Source organism: Meriones unguiculatus, chromosome 7 (genome assembly GCF_030254825.1).
Source record: "Meriones unguiculatus strain TT.TT164.6M chromosome 7, Bangor_MerUng_6.1, whole genome shotgun sequence".
In the NCBI taxonomy this organism is placed as follows: Eukaryota; Metazoa; Chordata; class Mammalia; order Rodentia; family Muridae; genus Meriones; species Meriones unguiculatus.
In genome coordinates, this window is record NC_083355.1 from 41,493,848 (window position 1) to 41,512,251 (window position 18,404).

At 45.0% G+C, this 18,404-nt stretch overlaps 1 protein-coding gene and 1 pseudogene across 1 annotated transcript; one reads left to right on the top strand and one right to left on the bottom strand.

The window, feature by feature from the left end:
* Positions 1-1,554: 1,554 nt before the first annotated feature.
* Positions 1,555-1,959, bottom strand: LOC110550148 (myosin regulatory light chain RLC-A-like). Its single transcript, XM_060388317.1, has one exon. The coding sequence runs from the start codon at positions 1,948-1,950 to the stop codon at positions 1,555-1,557; it is 396 nt and encodes a 131-aa protein (XP_060244300.1). The 5' UTR covers positions 1,951-1,959.
* Positions 1,960-1,976: 17 nt separating this feature from the next.
* The window catches only part of LOC110550147 (small ribosomal subunit protein uS2-like), a 28,102-nt pseudogene continuing 11,674 nt past the window's right edge, over positions 1,977-18,404 (top strand).

Consider the following 18,404-nt stretch of genomic DNA (forward strand, 5'->3'; position numbering starts at 1 on the left):
ACTCAGGGAGCCACAGCCACCTCATTGACTTTTTATTTTTATTTTTATTTTTTTAAATATCTTTAATGTATTTTGAGCATCTGACTATATAGCCCAAGCTGGCCTGGGACCCATTCCCTTGCGTACTGCTTTTATTGCTCTGAAGGGTGACTTGAAGTACATCTGGAACCAGGACCTCAAAGGCTGTGATTTTTTTTGCTTGTTTGTTTGTTTGTTTGTTTGTTTGTTTTGTTTTAACAGGGTTTTTCTGTGTAGCCCTGACTGTCCTGGAACTCACCATGGAAACCAGGCTGGCCTCCTCTCAGAGTGACTCTCACTCTTCATCGCACAGCTCCGCTTCTCTATGCCCAGGCCCCTTTCCCCTCTATGGCGTCTGGGCTTCCTCCCTGCCCAGCCAGGTTGGTTAGATGGTTGTAACCATCTCTGGCTTCTACAAGGTGTGAGGAAAAAACAAAGACTGCACCCAAGTGTTCCCGGGACTGCTTTCTGATTTCTGAGACAAGGAAGCTAGCACAGGCTAACTCTGAGCTCCTAGTCATGCTGCCTCGGTGTCTCAAGGGCTTGTGGTATTGCATCCTGTGGGCTTGTAGCCTCCAGAAGTGTGAGGAAATAAAATTTTCTCCTCTCTCCTCCAGTCTCTGCTACTTTGTTATAGAAGCCAAAGGAAACTAACACATTCTGGTCTGGGTTCTGTTTTTGTTTTTTTTGGTTGTTTTTGTTTTCTTTGAGACAGAGTCTCCCTATGTAGCTCAGGTTGTCCTGGAACTTACTATGTAGACCAGGCTGCCTCAAACTCAGAGATCCCCCAGCCTGTGCCTCTCCAGTGCTGGGATTAAAGGAATGGGCCACTATGCCCGGCTTGTGACTTTTCTCTGGTTTCAGTGCAAAGAGGCTCCCACATTCATCCAAGTGGGAGCTGGTGGAGATGGGAGAGGAGTCCCAGTAAAGGGGATGAATAGTCAGTTCTACATCTAGGTTAAAGATGGAGCTGTAGGATTCGCTGATGACCTGTGCGGCAGTGCATGGCTACCGCCCCAGTGCTCGAGAGGCTGAGACAGGAGGATCGAAAGTTGGAGGCCAGGCTTCGACAAACAGTGAATAAAAAGGCTTGAATGAGGGTAGTGGGAGAGCACAAAGCGGAAGTAAGGAGAATTCCAAATTTAGGGTCAGAATGGTGCTGCCATTCTTTGATTTGTAATCAGAAAGTTTAATTATCATTCAGAAAAAATTGAATGAATAACTTTCTCTGAAAAAAAAATATTGACACTGTGTGAGCTCCAGTAATTACACAGGAAAGACTGTCTAAGTTAAATTACCTTACTTTCTAGTCACATAATGAAAGAAAGTCCCATTTCCAGTATTATTTTAAAGGTACATATGGCCCAAAGTAGCTGATAATAAAGAAAAAAAAAAAAAAAAAAAAAAAGAAAGAAAGGCAAAAAGCAGTAAAGCTAGAGCATGCAACAGGCCCTGGGAGAAAAAAATCTCAGAAATACCCCAAGTGGCAACAGGGAACATTTGGCAGGAATCTGAAGTTCTTCAGTCATCTTCTTGTCAAATTCCCCTTCTTGTCAATGGGAACCTCCCTGTACCGCTTTCTTGTCTGTGAAGATCACGCGTGGTTGTCAGCCGCTCCCTCAGGTAATCCTCGGGGATGGTGCCAATTGCTTCTTCAAAGCAAGTAAAGGCATTTCTGATAACATCTTCAGGATCTGTGCCACCCAGCTTCTCACCAAACATGGTGAGGAACATGGTGAAATCCAAATATTCTCTCATTGAAACAAGCACCTCATACAAGTCCTCCTTGTCGATGAAGCCATCCCGGTTCTGGTCGATCATGTTGAAGGCCTCTTCCAACTCTTGGGTCTGGTCGGACATGGCGAACACTTTGGATGTTGCGCGCTGAGGGCGCTTCTTGGTGGTCTTGGTTTTTGTCCTTTTGCTTGACATGGCAGCGATTAAATCCCTGCTCAGCCATGCGAGAGAGTGGCTATGCGAAGCTGCGCCCACAGCTCCCACTGACTGACTACCTGGCAGCCCAGGAACAGCTGCTTCCTGGTACTGCCAATCTTAACCTGTCTCAGATCCGTTCTCTCTTCATCTTCACTGCTATGAGACACTGAGTGTCTCACCATGATGCCACAGCATCCCAAACTGTCTCTTCCCTCCGCCTCCCTCTTTAGGCTTCTTGCAGCAGCTATAACCTGAAATATGTCATTCTCTGAGAACCCACCTTCACAGGATAAAGTTGGATCCCCACAGCACTGGGGAGGCACAGGCAGACAGATCTCTACGAGATCTCTTTGAGGCCAGCCTGTGTAGAGGGATTTTAATGTAGTAACATGGCTGCTCTATAGATACACCTTTAACCCCAAACAATGAAGGTAAAGTTAGTTGGTAGAAGGAAGCAGCCATGTTTGAAAGTGATGTCTAATTGAGAGGCAAAGTGATGATTGAAAGAGAGATTTGACAGAATAGAATCTGCCCAGCTCTCTGGAGAACAGACAGGAAGGAGAGGTAACTTAAAAGGGAGCAACACAGAGAGAGACAGAGAGACAGAAAGAGAAAGCAGTTTTATCAGGATTGTTTTACAGAGACATGTTGTAGGGAGAACAAGCTAGATACAGGTGAAGACAGATGAGCCAGAGAATGAGAAGGAGCCAGAAGATTAGAACAAATTGCTAAAGTTAGTTTGAGGCCAAGCAGAACAAGAAGTCACAAGCTGAGAGAAGACAGATGGAATCGGTCAGCTTGAAGAGGACTTTGAGACAGAACAGCTGAGTTGGACCAGCCAGCCAGAGTTCAGGAAGAGCTAGAAAGGGTGAGCGTATTCAGCAATAAGTCAGTAAGTCTGGGAGGCTGAAAGCATTCTAGGCCTAGATTAGACTGCATGGAGGCTAGAAGCTTCCAGGACGAGGCCTAGGTTAGCAGATGGAGGCAGTGAGCCTCTGAGAGGACAATTACATCAAGTGAATAAAAGATACTATCGCAAGCCTGGTCTACAGAGCAAGTCCTAGGACAGCCAAGGCTACTCAGAAACCCTGCCTTGAAAAACAAAACAACAACAAAAAATAGGTGCTCTGTCTCCTGCAACCCTGACACCTCCTGACCGTGCTTTCACATCCCCAGTCTTTTGCTCCCTTGTTCTTGGCCTGCTGGCTCTCTGACTCCTCCAGCGAGCTGCTGCATCTTCCTTAGGGACCAGAAAGAAGTCTTTTCTCCTCTACAAAGCCCTTTTCTGGAATTCCAGGTGTAGGTGACCCCTCCTATCAGAGCACCCTGGCTTTTTACAGTTTTCCTTGCCTACACTGAAGTTGTTGTCCTGTCTCCTCCATCACACTAACACACCTCTTGAGGAAAGCTGATTTTTGAATCAAAACCTAGCTTTGAATTTCGTGTCTATATTTGCTGTGCCCCAATAATCAAATATCGTAAGCCTCACTGGGAAAATTGGGAGTAATAATACCTGCCGTGGTGTTATTGTGAAGATTTAGTGAACATTAACGTGTATTTGAAGAGAAGAAAGTTGTATTATGTGACCAGCTGGTCCCAACACCCTTTTCCTTCTTCCTTTCTTTCTTTCTTTTTCTTTCTTTCCAGAGACAGGGTTTCTCTGTGTAGCCTTGGCTATCCTGGATTTGCTTTGTAGACCAGGCTGGCCTGGAACTCACAGAGATTTGCCTGCCTCTGCCTCCCCGAGTTCTGGGATTACATGTATGCACCACCTCACTCGGCTTAAGCTTTTCACTTTAGAGGAATTTTATGTTTATGGAAAATCTGTAGATAGTTGAGTGCATAACAGTTTTTCTTAGCATTAACACAGCATATTTGTCAAGAATGTAAGAAAATTAGATTGCTACAGTGCTGTTAATTAAAGCAGAACATTTTAAAAATGAGTGCACACAATTTTTGTCTGTGTGTGCGTGTATATGGAGGCCAGAGAGCGATATCCGGTCTTAACCATTCTTTACCTTGTTGGTTGAGACAGGGTCTTCGACTGAGCCTGGAGTTCACCAATTGGTGTAAACTGTTGGGCCAGCAAGCCACAGGGATCCTTTGGTTTCCTCCCCTCTGCTCTGGGATTGTGGATTCTCCACACCCAGCTTTTTTCTGGGTGTGGAGGATGGAGCTCAGAGCCTCAGGCCTGTGCAGCAGGCAGGGAACCAAGGGAGCCTTGTCCCCAGCCCTTTCACTGGCATTTTGAACATCCTACAAACAAATAATCCTTTCCATTTCCAAAATGGAAATGCCCATTGTACTAAGAGGGAGGAAGATGTGTGTGTTTTGCAGATGAGGAAGCTGGGGCTGAGAGGACCAGGTATTACAGGGGGCTCAGGCACAAAAGATGACAGACTAGAAGCCATCTCCTCCTCTTGAGCCTGGGCGGTTAGCCTCGCTTGTCAGTATTTCCTCAGTGAGAACAACTCCAGTCTCTCGGTGGAGTGGGGGCGGGGTGGAGAAAGCTCAGATTCAGAAAATACAGAATATCCAAAATGTCAACATTTTAGCCTTAACAAATTTATTTGAAAACACATTTCCTCAAGATAATTTATTCCTAAACAGCTAAAGAAGGGGAGGGGGGGAGGCAGTTGTCAGAGCTGAATTGAATAGACAGGATAACAGGCAGGTTAAGGAGAATAATTACAGGCTTTTTTTCTCCTTACTCAACAGCTTCTTTTTCAGGCCTGTCAATCACTGTTTATCACACTTGAACCAAAACAATGATTTTTTCCCCCCTTTCCTCTCTGAGGTCAGGAGGACCTACTGGGGAGGTGGTGACTAACAGTGGGAGCAGGACCAGTGTATCCTACAGGCTAGAGCCAGGGACCAGGGGTCCTTGCTAGGGAGGGGGCTCACGCCCAAAGCTTATAACACACGTGAGAGAACAGGAAGGAAACATTTTCCGAGCGTCTAATGTGGGGCGACAGCCCCCTTTCTATCAGGCCCTGAGGGTTGAATCTAGGGTCTTGGGCAGTCCAGCTATGTGCCCCACCACTGAACTACACCTTCAGCTCCAGGCCCCGGGGCATTATTCTTTTTGGTTTGTTTGTACGCTTGTTTGTTTGTACAATGCGGGACCTTGTTCCAAAGCAAAAGGAAGCTTCTCCCTTCCACCCAGTGTCTATCTGCTCTCTTCATGGTGTTTTGCTTAATATTGTGTAATATCTTTGGGGCACACTGACAGTGGCTCTCGGGACCCCAGTGCTCTGTCTTAGAGACTTGCACTACAAGGCATCCATCTCCATCCTATGCCCAGTTCTTCTCTGAGGTATAAGGTGGGAGGAGGAGGGGAGGAAGTAGATGAAATCTATGTGGAAGAGGCAGGGGACAGCGGAGGCAGAATCACACGTGAACTGAGGTGCCAAGCCCCTGGTGCATTGTCATAGTGTTCTGTGGGTGTGACGGGATCATACCATGACCATGGCAACTCACATAAAAGAAAGTATTTAATTAGAGCTGGCTTAATCAATCTTAGTTCCAGAGATTTAGCCCGTTATCGTCATGGTGGAGAGCTTGCAGCATGAAGGCAGACATACAGGGTGCTTAAGAAGTAGCTGAGAGTTCTACATACTGATCCACAGGCAGCAGGAAAAGAGGGCCACTGAGCCCAGCTTGGGCTTTTGAAACCTCAAAGCCCACTGCCAGTGACACACTTTCTCCAACAAGGCCAGACCTCCCATTTCTTCTCAAATAGTCTTCCCTGAAGACTAAGCATTCAAATATATGAGCCATTGGGGGCCATTCTTCTTCAAACCACTACATGCATTGGCCTTTATTCTGTCAAATTTTGCTTATGAAACACAGATTCAAACACAGAAATTCTTTTTCTTTTTCTTCTCGAGACAGTGTTTCTCTGTGTAGCCTTGGCTGTCCTGGACTCTCTTTGTAGACCAGGCTGGCCTGGAACTCACAAGAGATCTGCCTGCCTCTGCCTCCCAGAGTGCTGGGATCACAGGCGTAGGCCACCATGACCGGCTCAAACACAGAATTCTTAAGCATACCAAAGCGGCAGCCATAGAGTACTAAACTCAAAGTGTACGCAAGACCCACATTGGGGAACGAGCCCCAAGCGACTGCACTGATTGTGTGCACCCGAAGCTGTCCCTCAAGTGCCAACTTATGTTCAAATCTACTTTCTGCGTGTGTGGTAGGGATGGGGGACAAGGTCTTATGTATCCCAGACTGACTTTGAACTCACTACATAGGGTAATCTAGAACTTTGTTTGGTTTGGTTTGGTTTTACTAGACAGGTTTCTCTGTGTAGCCCTTGGCTGTCCTGGAACTCACTCTGTAGACCAGGGTGGCCTCGAACTCACAGAGATCCGACTGCCTCTGCTACCCGAGTGCTGGGATTAAAGGCTTAAGTCACCACCTTCTAGCAATCTAGAACTTCTTACTCACCTTCCTCTACCTCTTGAGCCTGGCATTACAGGCATGTGACACCATAACTCCTTTATATGGTGCTGGGGATGGAATCTAGGGTTTCATGCATGCTGGCTTGTCACTCTTCCAGATGAGCTGCACCCCAGCTTGAGTCCAGGGTATAGCAGTGAAGACAGTGAAAACTTGCCCTGTCCAAGTGGAAACCAACACAATGGGAAAATCCATGTATTTTATACATTTTTTTCAAGATTTGTTTATTACGTATACAGTGTTCTGCCTGAATGTGTGCCTGCAAAACAGAAGAGGGCACCAGATCTCATTATAGATGGTTGTGGGCCAATATGTGGTTGCTGGGAATTGAACTCAGAACCTCTGGAAGAGCAGACAGTGCTCTTAACCTCTGAGCTCTCTCTCCAGCCCCTATTTTATACCTTTTATATGTAATGATAATAAGTACTATGAAGGAAAAGTGATGCAATAAGAACACACAGTGGAATTCAAGAGGATGCCATATTTATTTGGTTAGTTGGTTGCTTTCGGTTTTTCATTTCTTTTTCTTTTCTTTCTTTGTTTTTTTTGACACAGGGTTTCTTTGTGTAGCTTTGGCTGTCCTGGACTTGCTTTGTAGACTTGCTTTGTAGGCCTTGAACTCATAGAGATCCACCTGCCTCTGCCTCCCAAGTGCTGGGACTAAAGGTGTGTACCACCAGCCCCAGCTTGGTTTTGGTCTTTCAGGACAGGATTTCTCTGTGTAGTTCATGCTGTCCTGAAACTCAGACCAGGTTGTATATCAGGCTGGCCTTGAACTCAGAGACTCACCTGTAGCCTTGGCTGTCCTTGGCTCTGCCTCCTGAGTGCTGAAATTAAAGGCATGGGCCACCACACACAGCAGAGGGTATCATGTTTACACAGGTGGCCAAGAGAAGGCTCATGAGGAGATGACTTCCTTTATAATCTTATTTATCATCACCGTGTAGATGTGCAGGCATGTACGTGCTATGGAGTGAGTGTGGAGGACAAGGAACAGCTTAAGGAATTCAGTTGTCTCTTTCCACCTTGGATTCTGAGGATTCAACTCAGGTTGTCAGGGTTCTGCTGGGAACACTTTCACCCCCTCAGCCATCTCGCTGGCTGGAGAAGATGATTATGAATATATGTCCTCATTCCCATCTAAGCATACATCAATTCAGTAGGTAAGGCCCTGCCAGGGCCCGAGGATTGCTTATTTTGCCACTTCTGCCTATAGCCTCATGCTGTTAACCCAACGGCTATCAGCACCAAATTCACGGACAGCTCCTTCCTCATGCTTGCCTTAATTCTATCAGAACCTGTCTCTCTGCCTGTGGTTCTACTCAAGACTTCCCTGTCTTTCTTGATCTTCTTGTCAGAACTTTATCTGGGTGGTATTTCAGAAAGTGCCTGGGGGGTTTGTGCTTCTCAAAGAAACCAGATTAAGCAACATTTAAAAAGCTGGTAAGTAAGCCAGAAGGTGGTACACAGAAAAACCCTGTCTTGAAATAGCAAAATAAATAATAATAATAATAACAATAACAATAATAATGCTCTATTCTCATACCTTTGTCTCTCTATGTGTGCTGTATGTATGCATTTTGTGTACAGATTTGTGCCCATGCATTCAGAGGCCGGGTCTTCTTCTTGTTGTTTTGCTTTTTGAGACAAGGTTTCTCAGTGTAGCCCTGGCTGTCCTAGAACTAGCTCTGTAGGCCTTGAACCAGTCTGACCTTGAATTCAGAGATCCACCTGCCTCTGCCTACTGAGTGCTGGGATTAAAGGCTTGGGCCACCACTTCCTGGCTTCCTTGTTATTCTGTTTTAGACTAGGTCTCTCACTAATCCTGGAGGTCTTCTACTGGGGAAGACTGATTGGCCATCAAGCCCCAGAGATCCTCCTGTTTTCATACCCCCAATGCTGGAATTAGAAGTGTGTGCTACCATTTTTACATGGGCTTTAGGGATCAACTCAGATTCTCCTGTTTGAGTGATTGGCACTCTTGATAGGCATCGCCCTAGCCCCTAGATAGATAAACATTCTTAACCCAAATCTCTTGACTTCAGTCCTTAGGAAATGTTGCACTGTTAACTACAGAAGCTGGTTCTGGTGAAGCATTTGTGTTTTGCAAACAGTGAAACTTTTAAAAATTTCTTTAACAAGTCCCTACTGGATTAGAATTAATGTCTCTTAGAGTTTCGCTCTCCTTGGCTTTATTCTTCACGTCTTGGGAAAGTGCTTATGTAGCTGCTTCAGCTTTTCACAAATTACCAGGGGATTAAAGACACATTTAGGGAGACTATGTAGTTTAAATAATCTCGAGAATATGTTGCGTAAGTAGCTCTCTGCTCTCCCTTCCCTGCCAGAGGCAGGCATGGCCTGCGGAAGGAGGAGAACGGTAACTACGTCCATTGAAGTAGTTTCTGCTTGGCTTAAGGGCAGTGAATTAAAGCCTATACACATGAACAACCCGTTTCTTAGAATTTAACTTATACTGCTGAAATGTCAAAAGCCAATGTTGGGGGCTGGAGAGATGGCTCAGTGGTTAAGGGCACTGTCTTGCTCTTTCCAAGCACTTGGGTTCAAATCCCAGCACCCACATGGCTATTCACAATTGTCTGTAACTCCCGTTCCAAGAGATCTGACACCTTTGTACTAATGCGCACAAAATAAAGTTTAAATAAATTTAAAAAAAAAAGGCAAAGTTGTGGTGGGCATGATGGGGTGTGCCTGTTATCTGAGGGCTTGGGAGGTAAGAAGATCAAGTTCAAGGTTATCCTTGGGTACACAGTGAGTTTAAAGCCAGCCTGATATACATGAGACTCTGTTGTGGAAAACAAACAGACAGACAGCAATAACCAACAAGAAAGAAAAGAAAGAAAGAAAGAAGGAAAGAAAGAAAGAAAGAAAGAAAGAAAGAAAGAAAGAAAGAAAGAAAGAAAGAAAGAGAAGGCAAGCTGAAGTGGGTTTTGGAGACCCTTAAGTTGGTCAACAGTGAACTCGGCACTCTAGTACTGGGGTGTGTGGCAGAGATTTCCAGGTGCCAGCCTCTAAGAATACTGACTCCGCTTCTAGCAGGCCAAGAAAGTGAAGCAGCCTTTTCAGCATCACTTCCACGTACCCAAGTCGCCACCAGTCGCTTTCTTTCTGCATGTTCTCTCAAGGATGCCTCACAGCAACCCTGGAAAGTTGGTGTTCCTGTCATCATCTCACCAACGAGGGAGCTGAGGCTTGAGAAGGGGTTCTGATTTACGACCACCTCGTTTGCAGAGAGCAAAGATTCAAACTCAGGTCAGTGTTAACACCAGACCATGCCGTTAAACCACTGTCTGCAGCTTTGGAAACTTCAGTGAAGAAAAGGCCCTGGAAGCGTAGCAGAGACTGTCCCGGTTCTCAGGTTGCTGGCTCCACGTTCAGTGTGGAAAGCTCAGCAGCATCCCTGAGCTTTCGCAAGCTGCTGCCTCTCAAAAGTTGAGCTAGAGCCAGGTGAGGCAGTACATTCCTATAATCCCAGTACTAAGGAAGCAAAGGCAGGAGGGTTGTCACAAGTTTGAGGTCAATCTAGGCCACATAGTAGATGTCACAATGAAACCTATTATTTTGTATAATTAACCTATGCTAATAAAGGGGTCTTAGAAAAAGTTGACTTAGCTGGGCGGTGGTGGCACACACCTTTCATCCCAGCACTCAGAAGGCAGAGCCAGGAGGATCTCTGTGAGTTTGAGGCCAGCCTGGCCTACAAAGTGAGTTCTGCTACACAGAGAAACCCTGACTCAAAAAAAAAAAAAACAAAAAAAAACCAAAATGCAAAACAAAACAAAAATCAAAAAGAAAAAAGAAAAGAAAAAGTTGACTTACAAGCACAGTGAAGTGGGGATGGTTGCAGTGGAATCACCTGATAGGCATGCAAAGAGTACAAATATCTGGACTCCAACCCACCAAATATTCTAATTCATAGGCATGTAACAGAGACTGAAAATCTGAAATTTTTAAGATTTTTTTTTTTTTAATCATTCCGAGGCACTGGCAACTGTGGAAGCCACTGTTTTCAGAAGCCCTTGTAAGCCCACGGTTTCCATTCCTGCCTGCTATAAACAATCCTCAGAGCCAAGGCGCAGTTCTGAACGAGGAGCCAGCATCGCCCAGAGGGATCTTAGGAGGCTCCCAAGTTGTTTGGGCCAACAGTTCTCAATCGTGGAGGACGGCAGATGTGCCTGGGATGCTCTCCAACCACCACTTATCTCAGCTGAAGATCACTACCCTGGTCCCATGAGACTAGGCGACAAATCTACGGGGACAGGAGACACCTATTTCCCAGAGACTGATAGCCACTTCTGCACGGCTACTGAGTAGCCATGACCTTCTCTACCATCTGGTACCTTCCAAGAGAACAGGTCATCTCTAGGGAACCTCTCCCGTTGCCTCCTTCACAACTAGACAGGGGTTGTGGGTTCGAAGTTCTTTGCGCTTCTCTGGATAGGAGTCTAGGATTTCTTCCTATGAGTGTTTTGGGGTTTAGAGAGATCTAAAGCACATTGAGAAGAAGACTGAGATCAGATGGTCTTGGGTACAGCAGCATAATCTATATGCTCTGAATTACGGGGCCAAGAAGATGTCACTTCTCAGCCCAAGTCAGTCCTCACCATGGAGAAATACAGGCTTGGCATCTTCCAAGGTCATGATTTAAAGGAGAGAGAGCTGGACAAGATGACACGCATCTGAAACCTGAGCATTTGGGAGACTGAGATAGGAGGATTATGGCAAATTCCAGACCAGCCTGGGCTACAGAATGAGACTGTGTGTTGGCTCAAGGGTTGCCTGCCTTGCTTGGTCATATCTGCCAAATGATCAATTGCTGCATCTTGGAAATTAAGATCCCAAAGATCTCACTCACTCACTCATTCCAGCCTGCGCTGACCTGGCCACCTAGAAGAATGATGCCCTCACTATACTGTTTGCTTTGAGAGAGAAGGGCTGGGACAAAGCCAGTTTTTACTATCACTAGGCAGACTCTGGTAGATTGCTCCGAAGCATCTTTCTAAAATTCTGATTGGGTAGACAAGATAGCTCTGTGGGTAGAGGTACCTGCCTTCAAGCATAGTGACCTGAGTCTGATGCCCCGGGACCCACATGGTGGGAGAAGAAAACTGATTCCCCCCAGTTGTCCTCTGACTGAATGAAATGAGGACATGACCACTCTTAGTAAAACCTAGGAGATAGGAGAAAACCTTATAGATATGAGAGAGGGTTCAGCCAGAGGCATATGGAAGAGTTCAGACTGAATTAGGCTGTAAGAGGAGAGGGGAGGGGTTAGACCAGAGAGGAAGAGAAGAATGAGGTGGGTAAGAAATGTGACCAGGAGCCAAGAGCCAAGAGAGCATGTAGCTTAAATGGCTTTTATATTGAGATCAGAAGCTGGGGGAGGGAAAGGGAAGCCCAGGCCCTGGATTGGAGGTTTAGCATAAGGGATGGGGTCAGAAGTGCTGGGGCTGGGAGGAATCACAGATACTGAGTGATTCTGGGAATGTTGGCCTGAGTTTGCTTTGATTTGTTAATAGGTACCACCATTACCTGTTTGCCCCACATTTCTTTGAGACCTAACACTGACTATATATATGCAGGTCAAAGAAAGTAAAAGTAAATAATTCTACTACTAAAAGCCACTAAAAAAACTATTATAATATAGACTCAAAAAGTCATGATAGCCAACCCAGAGCTGGCAGGGTTTTTTTTTGTTACTAGTTGGTTGGTTTGTTTGTTTTTTCCAGATTGCTGTTTTTATTTATTTGTTTGTTTTTGAGACAGGGTTTCTCTGTGTAGCCTTGGCTGTTCTGGACTCCCTTTGTAGATCAGGCTGGCCTCGAGCTCACAGAGATCCTCCTGCCTCTGCCTCCCTGAGTGCTGGGATTATAGGCATGTGCTTTGGCTGCTCGTGAAGGCATTTTCTTCTGTAAATTCCCTGAGTGTCAGTCTTTTCTGGTGCAAAGACATTAGTGAAAGAACAGGGTCAGCCAGAGGGTGAAAATATCCTCTTTTGCCTTAAGGCTCCTACTTCCATTGTCCTGTCTTTCCCACTCTCTAGGGGGAGAACTCTGGTGCTGAATGCCTTTCCTGAGACAGAAAGCCTCAGCCAGGTGGGTGGTTCTGAAACAAAAATAGAGGCAACGACCTGCCTGATGGAGCAGTAGCCCAGTGTCTTCTACAGCAATGAGCTCCGGGTGCACAGACTAAGGGAAGAGGTCCTTTGGTGGAGACCTAAGCGTGTCAAAGTTCAGAGTCAGTGTTTCCTTGAAGTATGCGATAGTGCTCTCAAGGATGGGAGAGGAAAAGAAAGAGTTCAGGATTGCCCCCGAAGTATCCTGTATACTCATGTCCACTTACTCCAGTAAAAATATGATGCTGGAAAAAAAAAAAACAAAAACATAGAGCCTAGACAGATAACAGGATCACACGTGGTTAGGGCCCATCTGTAGACTTAGATTTTTTTTCAAAAACCTACTTTATTTAGGGTTCTTAAATGCTTTTACCTCCTTCCCAACCTGCTGACCAGGGGTAGGGGAGAAAGGTTGCTAGGAAAAGGAGGTTGTTGACCTTTTTAGCCACAGTTCCTTGGGGCGATCCCACACCTCATTGTCCAGATACCAGCAGTCCAGTCAAAAAGCCAACGTCAAACAGCAACTGAATCAATAGCAGCAGCACCAGTCAGCAGAGAGAGCACCGGAGCGTCACTGGAGCGTTTCTCTCCGCCAAGTGAAGGGTAGAGAAACGAAGCCCAGCAAAGCGACGTGAACCGCCGAACAGCTTAGCGACCAGAAAGTGTCATCTCGCTATCTGTGGGCTTCTGTTTATCGCTCCTCAGCGTTTACACAAGGATGTTTCTCAGCTGGCAAAAACCATGCCCCTCTCACGAGACAGCTTCCAGCAAAACATCACGCGCCCTCTCATGAATCTGTTTTTAGTTAACAGACATCGCGAGTCAGTATTTTGAGGTGGAAAAACACTCCCACAGCCACACTTGGGACCAAAACAAACAAACAAACAAACAAAAACACATTCACATGACACAACTGAGTCTTCAAAGAAACCAGGGACTTCCACTTCACCCATCCTTGAGGGAACCCCAACAGTTGAGCCTCAGAACTTCACAGTCCCTGGCAAAACTACAGCTTGCATGAGAAGGTTAGATACCAAGCTGCCTGAGGGTGATGGCTATCAACCATCATTCCTCATGCCACTCCTCTTTCAAGCAATCTTCGAACCCTCTTTCTCATACAGAAAGTGCTGGCCTGCCATCCTGGCTCTAGAAGCAATTGTTTTGTATAGTAAATAGCTTGATTGGTTATTATTTGGTATCTTATAAAGGTTAGTCCCAAGGTTCTGTTGATAGTGTCTAAACAATCTGTGAAACTGGGAAAATGTGGCCTCTTTTGAAATTGTATTTGTTATTGGTTTTCAAGGTAGTTTGTTTTTTGAATAGCCTTTTACAAGTGCAGTCCTGGCTGGCCTGGAACTCTCTGTGTTCCTGCCTCAACTTCTCGAGTGCTAGGATTACAAGTGTGTGCCACCATTCCAGCCTGAAATTAGCCATTTTGTTTATCAGATACAGGGCCTCATGGATCCCAGGCTGGCCTCAGACTCAATATATAGCTGGGGATGACTTAGACCATCTGATTCTCTGCCTATACCGCCTGAGTGCTGGGATTACAGTCCAAGAAAAAGCAACTCAGTCCTGCTTGCTTTTGCCTCTGCAGCACTTAACAGAGCACACAACATTACAGAGACTGTAATTAAATATTTTGATGTAAGTAAATCATCTTTCAAGGCCAGGTCCAGCTGGTCTTTCCTGATACTGGGCTTTGCCTATTTGTTTTGGAACAGGGTTAAGTCCCGGCTGAACTGGAACTCACTATGTGAATTAGGCTGACTCGTCATCCTGAGTGCTGAGATTACAGGAGTGTGCCACCATGCATGGCTATTTCCTGACATTTTAAAAAATATATCTATTTTTAATTTTTATTACGTGTATGTGTGTGTCTGCCTGTATGTATACATATGAATTATGGGAGTGCCTGAGAAAGCCAGAAAGGGGTATAGGATGCCCTGGAGCTGAAGTTACAGGCAGTTGTGAGCTTCTCAGGTTCTGGGAACCCAGCTCATGTCCTCTGCAAAAAAAGTAAGTGCTCTTTTTTTTGGTTGTTTGTTTTTGTTTTTGTTTTTCAACACAGGGTTTCCCTGTGTAGCCTTGGCTGTCCTGAACTTGCTTTGTAGACCAGGCTGGTCTTGACTCACAGTGATCTGCCTGCCTCTGCCTTCCAAGTGCTGGAATTAAAGGTATGCCCTTAATGGCTGTGCTATCTCTCCATCCCCAATATTCCTTAAAAAACAAAACAAAACAAAAAACTACTGAGCGTAGTTGCACACACATTTAATCTCAGTACTTTGGAGGCAGAGGTGACTGGATCTCTGTTCAGAATTAGCCTGGTCTATTTAGAAAGTTCAGGCTAGCCAATAAGTGTCATCTTCCTAGCCTATCCTGGAGATATGATGGCAATGGCACCTTACTTTTGTGTCTTTTACACCTTAGACTTATGGCGCTAGTCTTGCCCTTAGAAAAGGCATCAGACAAATCTATATTGAGAGACATCCTGCCTTGCTTGAGATTTCTCAAAACCTGTGGAGCAAGAAGAGTCTGGAAATCTGTCATAGACCAAATGACAACTAAATGAAGCACAGTGTCCTGCACAGAAAAGGAAATGGGATTTTTTTCTGGGGAGGGGGACACTCTCAGGAAATCTCTTAGAGTATAGAGTTCAATTAGTATCTAGTATCGAGGCATCCACATTAATGCCTTAATTGTAACAAAAAAATATCATAATAATAGATGATGTAAGTGGTAGGGGAAACCAAAGGAGGATTATCTGAGAAGTCTGTCCTATCTTTGTAGTTCATTTATTTATGTTAATGTGCATGTTTAAAAACCCAATGTTATGTGTATGAGTGTTTCCCTGTGTGTATGTGCAACACATGCATGCCTGATGTCCAGAGAGGCAAGGAGAGGGTGATAAATCCCCTGAAACTGGAGTTCAAGACAGTTGTGAGTCACCACGTGGGTGCTGGGAACTGAACCCAGGTTCTCCGCAAAAAGCAGCCAGGGCCCTTAACTGTGCAATGTTGTGGATGGTTTGATCTATGACACGTAAACATGTTTTTGTTATAATCCCAAGTGGGCTGTCTAAATTTGTCCACATCTGTTAATTGCCTCGTGCAGAGTGTGGTCTATGCCAGCTGGGATTAGTTGAATTCTGAGGACTTTAAGAGGTATAGCTATGACAGCCCAGAGGAAGAAGAGGCTGTCACTTGGAGGCGTCGGAGGAAGATTGCTTGCCGCTGTTTCATCCTGCTGTTACATTCGCTCTTCGCTGGTTACCTGAACTTCTGGATTTCCTAACGATGGATATTGATTGGTATTGTCCCCAAAAGTATCCTACGACCCTACCCAGCAAAAAGAAGAAAAGAGGGCTTCGTCCCATTTCTCTTACAATCTTTTTTTTCCCCCTACTTGGTATTGGGGGGATTGGAAGGGAGGCAGAAGCTTTAAGGGACCCCCAAATAGGGCTGGAGAGATGGCTCAGTGGTTAAGAGCACTGTCTGCTCTTCCAAAGGACCCGGGTTCAATTCCCAGCACCCACATGGCAACTTACAACTGTCTTTAACACAAATTCCAAAGGATCTTACACCTTCACACTAATGCACATAAAATGAAAATTAAATAAATTATAAAAAAAAAACTCTTTAAAAAAAAAAAAAGGAACCCCCAAATAGAGTAGCATTGGAAAAACTAACACCTACAGCAGAGCCATTTCTCCAGCCCCCACTTTTGCAATAGCATCTCACTGTGTAGCACTGGCTGTCCTGGACCTTGCCAGGTAGACCAGGCTAGCCTGGAATTCACAGATATCTACCTGTGGACATATACCACCATGCCCAGGTTTGTAATTTCTTCCTAAAAATTTGTCATTTAGTTTTATAAATGTGCAAATACTCCAAAATAAAAAGGATGTGGCAGAGCTGGGTGTGGTGGCTCACATGTGTGATCCCAGCACTCGGGGAGGCAGCGGCAGGTGGATCCCTGTGAGTCTGAGGCCAGCCTGATCTATAAAGTGAGTCCAGGACAGCCAAGTCTACACAGAAAACCCAGTCTTAAAAAAAAAAAAAAAAAAAAAAAAAAAAAAAAAAGGATGTGGCCAATTAGAGCAAGTGCAGCAAATATTTGAGCTAGTCATGCTAATCATGCTCTCTTGGGCCCCCTGCCTAGTTTTATCATTGCTGTGACTAAAATAACTGACAGAAACAGTGTAGGGGAGAAGGCTTCTCTTGGCTCATGTTTTCAGAAGGTTTGGTTTGAGGTTGCTAAGCCCTTTGCGTTCTGGCACTGTGAAGTACAGGAATCAGAGAGAGAGGAACCGCCACTGCTCAGATGGATTTCTCCTTTTATTCCTGTTAATCCTCCTGCCTCAGCCTCCTGAGTGCTGGGGATTATAGGCCTGTGCCATCGCATCTGACTCCAAATATTTCCTCCTACTGGTGACTCTTCTGTGGCTTAATTGCAAATAGTCCTTTAATGGGAAAGATTATTGTGATTAGGGGTAAGAGCTGAAAGGCGCGACATTTCGGTTAGAGGGCGGGAGTAGATTTTTAAGGCCCTGCTGCACAGTGTGGTTACCAGAGCTCATAATAATGACTGCAAATTTTAAAATGCCAAGAGGTGAAATTTCAACTATTTCCTCCATGAAAGTGATATGTGAAGTGATAGATACTAATTAGATTAATTTAATTTTGTTTGTATCAGCCCGTAAATGTATACAATTATAATCTGTCAATTTAAAACACAAATAATAGCTGGGTGGTGGTGGGAGCAGGTACCTTTAATCCCAGCACTTGGGAGGCAGAGACAAGCAGATCTCTGAGTTGGAGGCCAGCCTGGACTACAGACTGAGTTCCAGGACAGCCAGGGCTACACAGAGAAAAAGAATCCTCACCAGTAATTTAAAAGAAGGATAAAACACAGAAAAATCCAGGTGCATCAATTAGTGGTGAGGATGGAGGATGCAGTTCATTTGGTAAAGTGCTTTTGCCTAGCACCCATAAGGCCCCCACTCACTCCCCAGCACACACTGGGCATCATGGCCACACATGTGTTCTCAGCGCTTGAGAGGTAAAGGGGAGAGGATCAGAAGTTTAAGGCTAGCTACCTAATGGACTCCAGACCAGCCTGGACTGCATGAGATGCTGTCTCAGGAAGAGAGAGAGAGAGAGAGAGAGAGAGAGAGAGAGAGAGAATAAAAATGAGTAAAAGCTGTAGGATTAGTTCTAATTACTAATTGTGAAGCCTTAATGAATCTAAGTTATTTGAACCTCAATTATTCATCTGAAAATATTAATAAAACCCACAACTCCAGCCTCCTAGAACTGTCTTGCTGCTCAGGTTAGTTACCACTTGTTAGCATCAGGCCTGGCACATAGTGAACTTTTATGAGTGTTTTCTCAGTTCTTCTTCGATCGTCTTGGTTGGTGTGATAAAGGGATTTAAGGGTTTTTGTTTGGTTGGTTTGGCTTGGTTGGGTTTTTTGAGACAGGGTTTCTCTGTGTGTAGCTCTTGCTGTCCTGGAGCTCATGATGTAGACTAGGCTGACCTTGAACTCATAGAGATCCACCTGTCTCTGTGCCTCCCAAGGGCTGGGATCAAAGGTGTACACCACTATGTCTGGGCATCCCAAATCTTTAAGGAATTTGTTCCATCAATTTTGGAATAATCCATTATTTCCTAATTGATCGGAAAATGTCACTGCCATGAAATGATACTTACAGAGGATAATATTTGTGGTAGGCTTTCTATTCTATTTCAAATTGTCTACTTGTTTATATTTGTCCAATCGGCACATGACTTGCTTTGTAGCCTCCTGTGGCCTTGTGACATACTTGTCTACTTAATAGCACAATTGCTTCTCAGT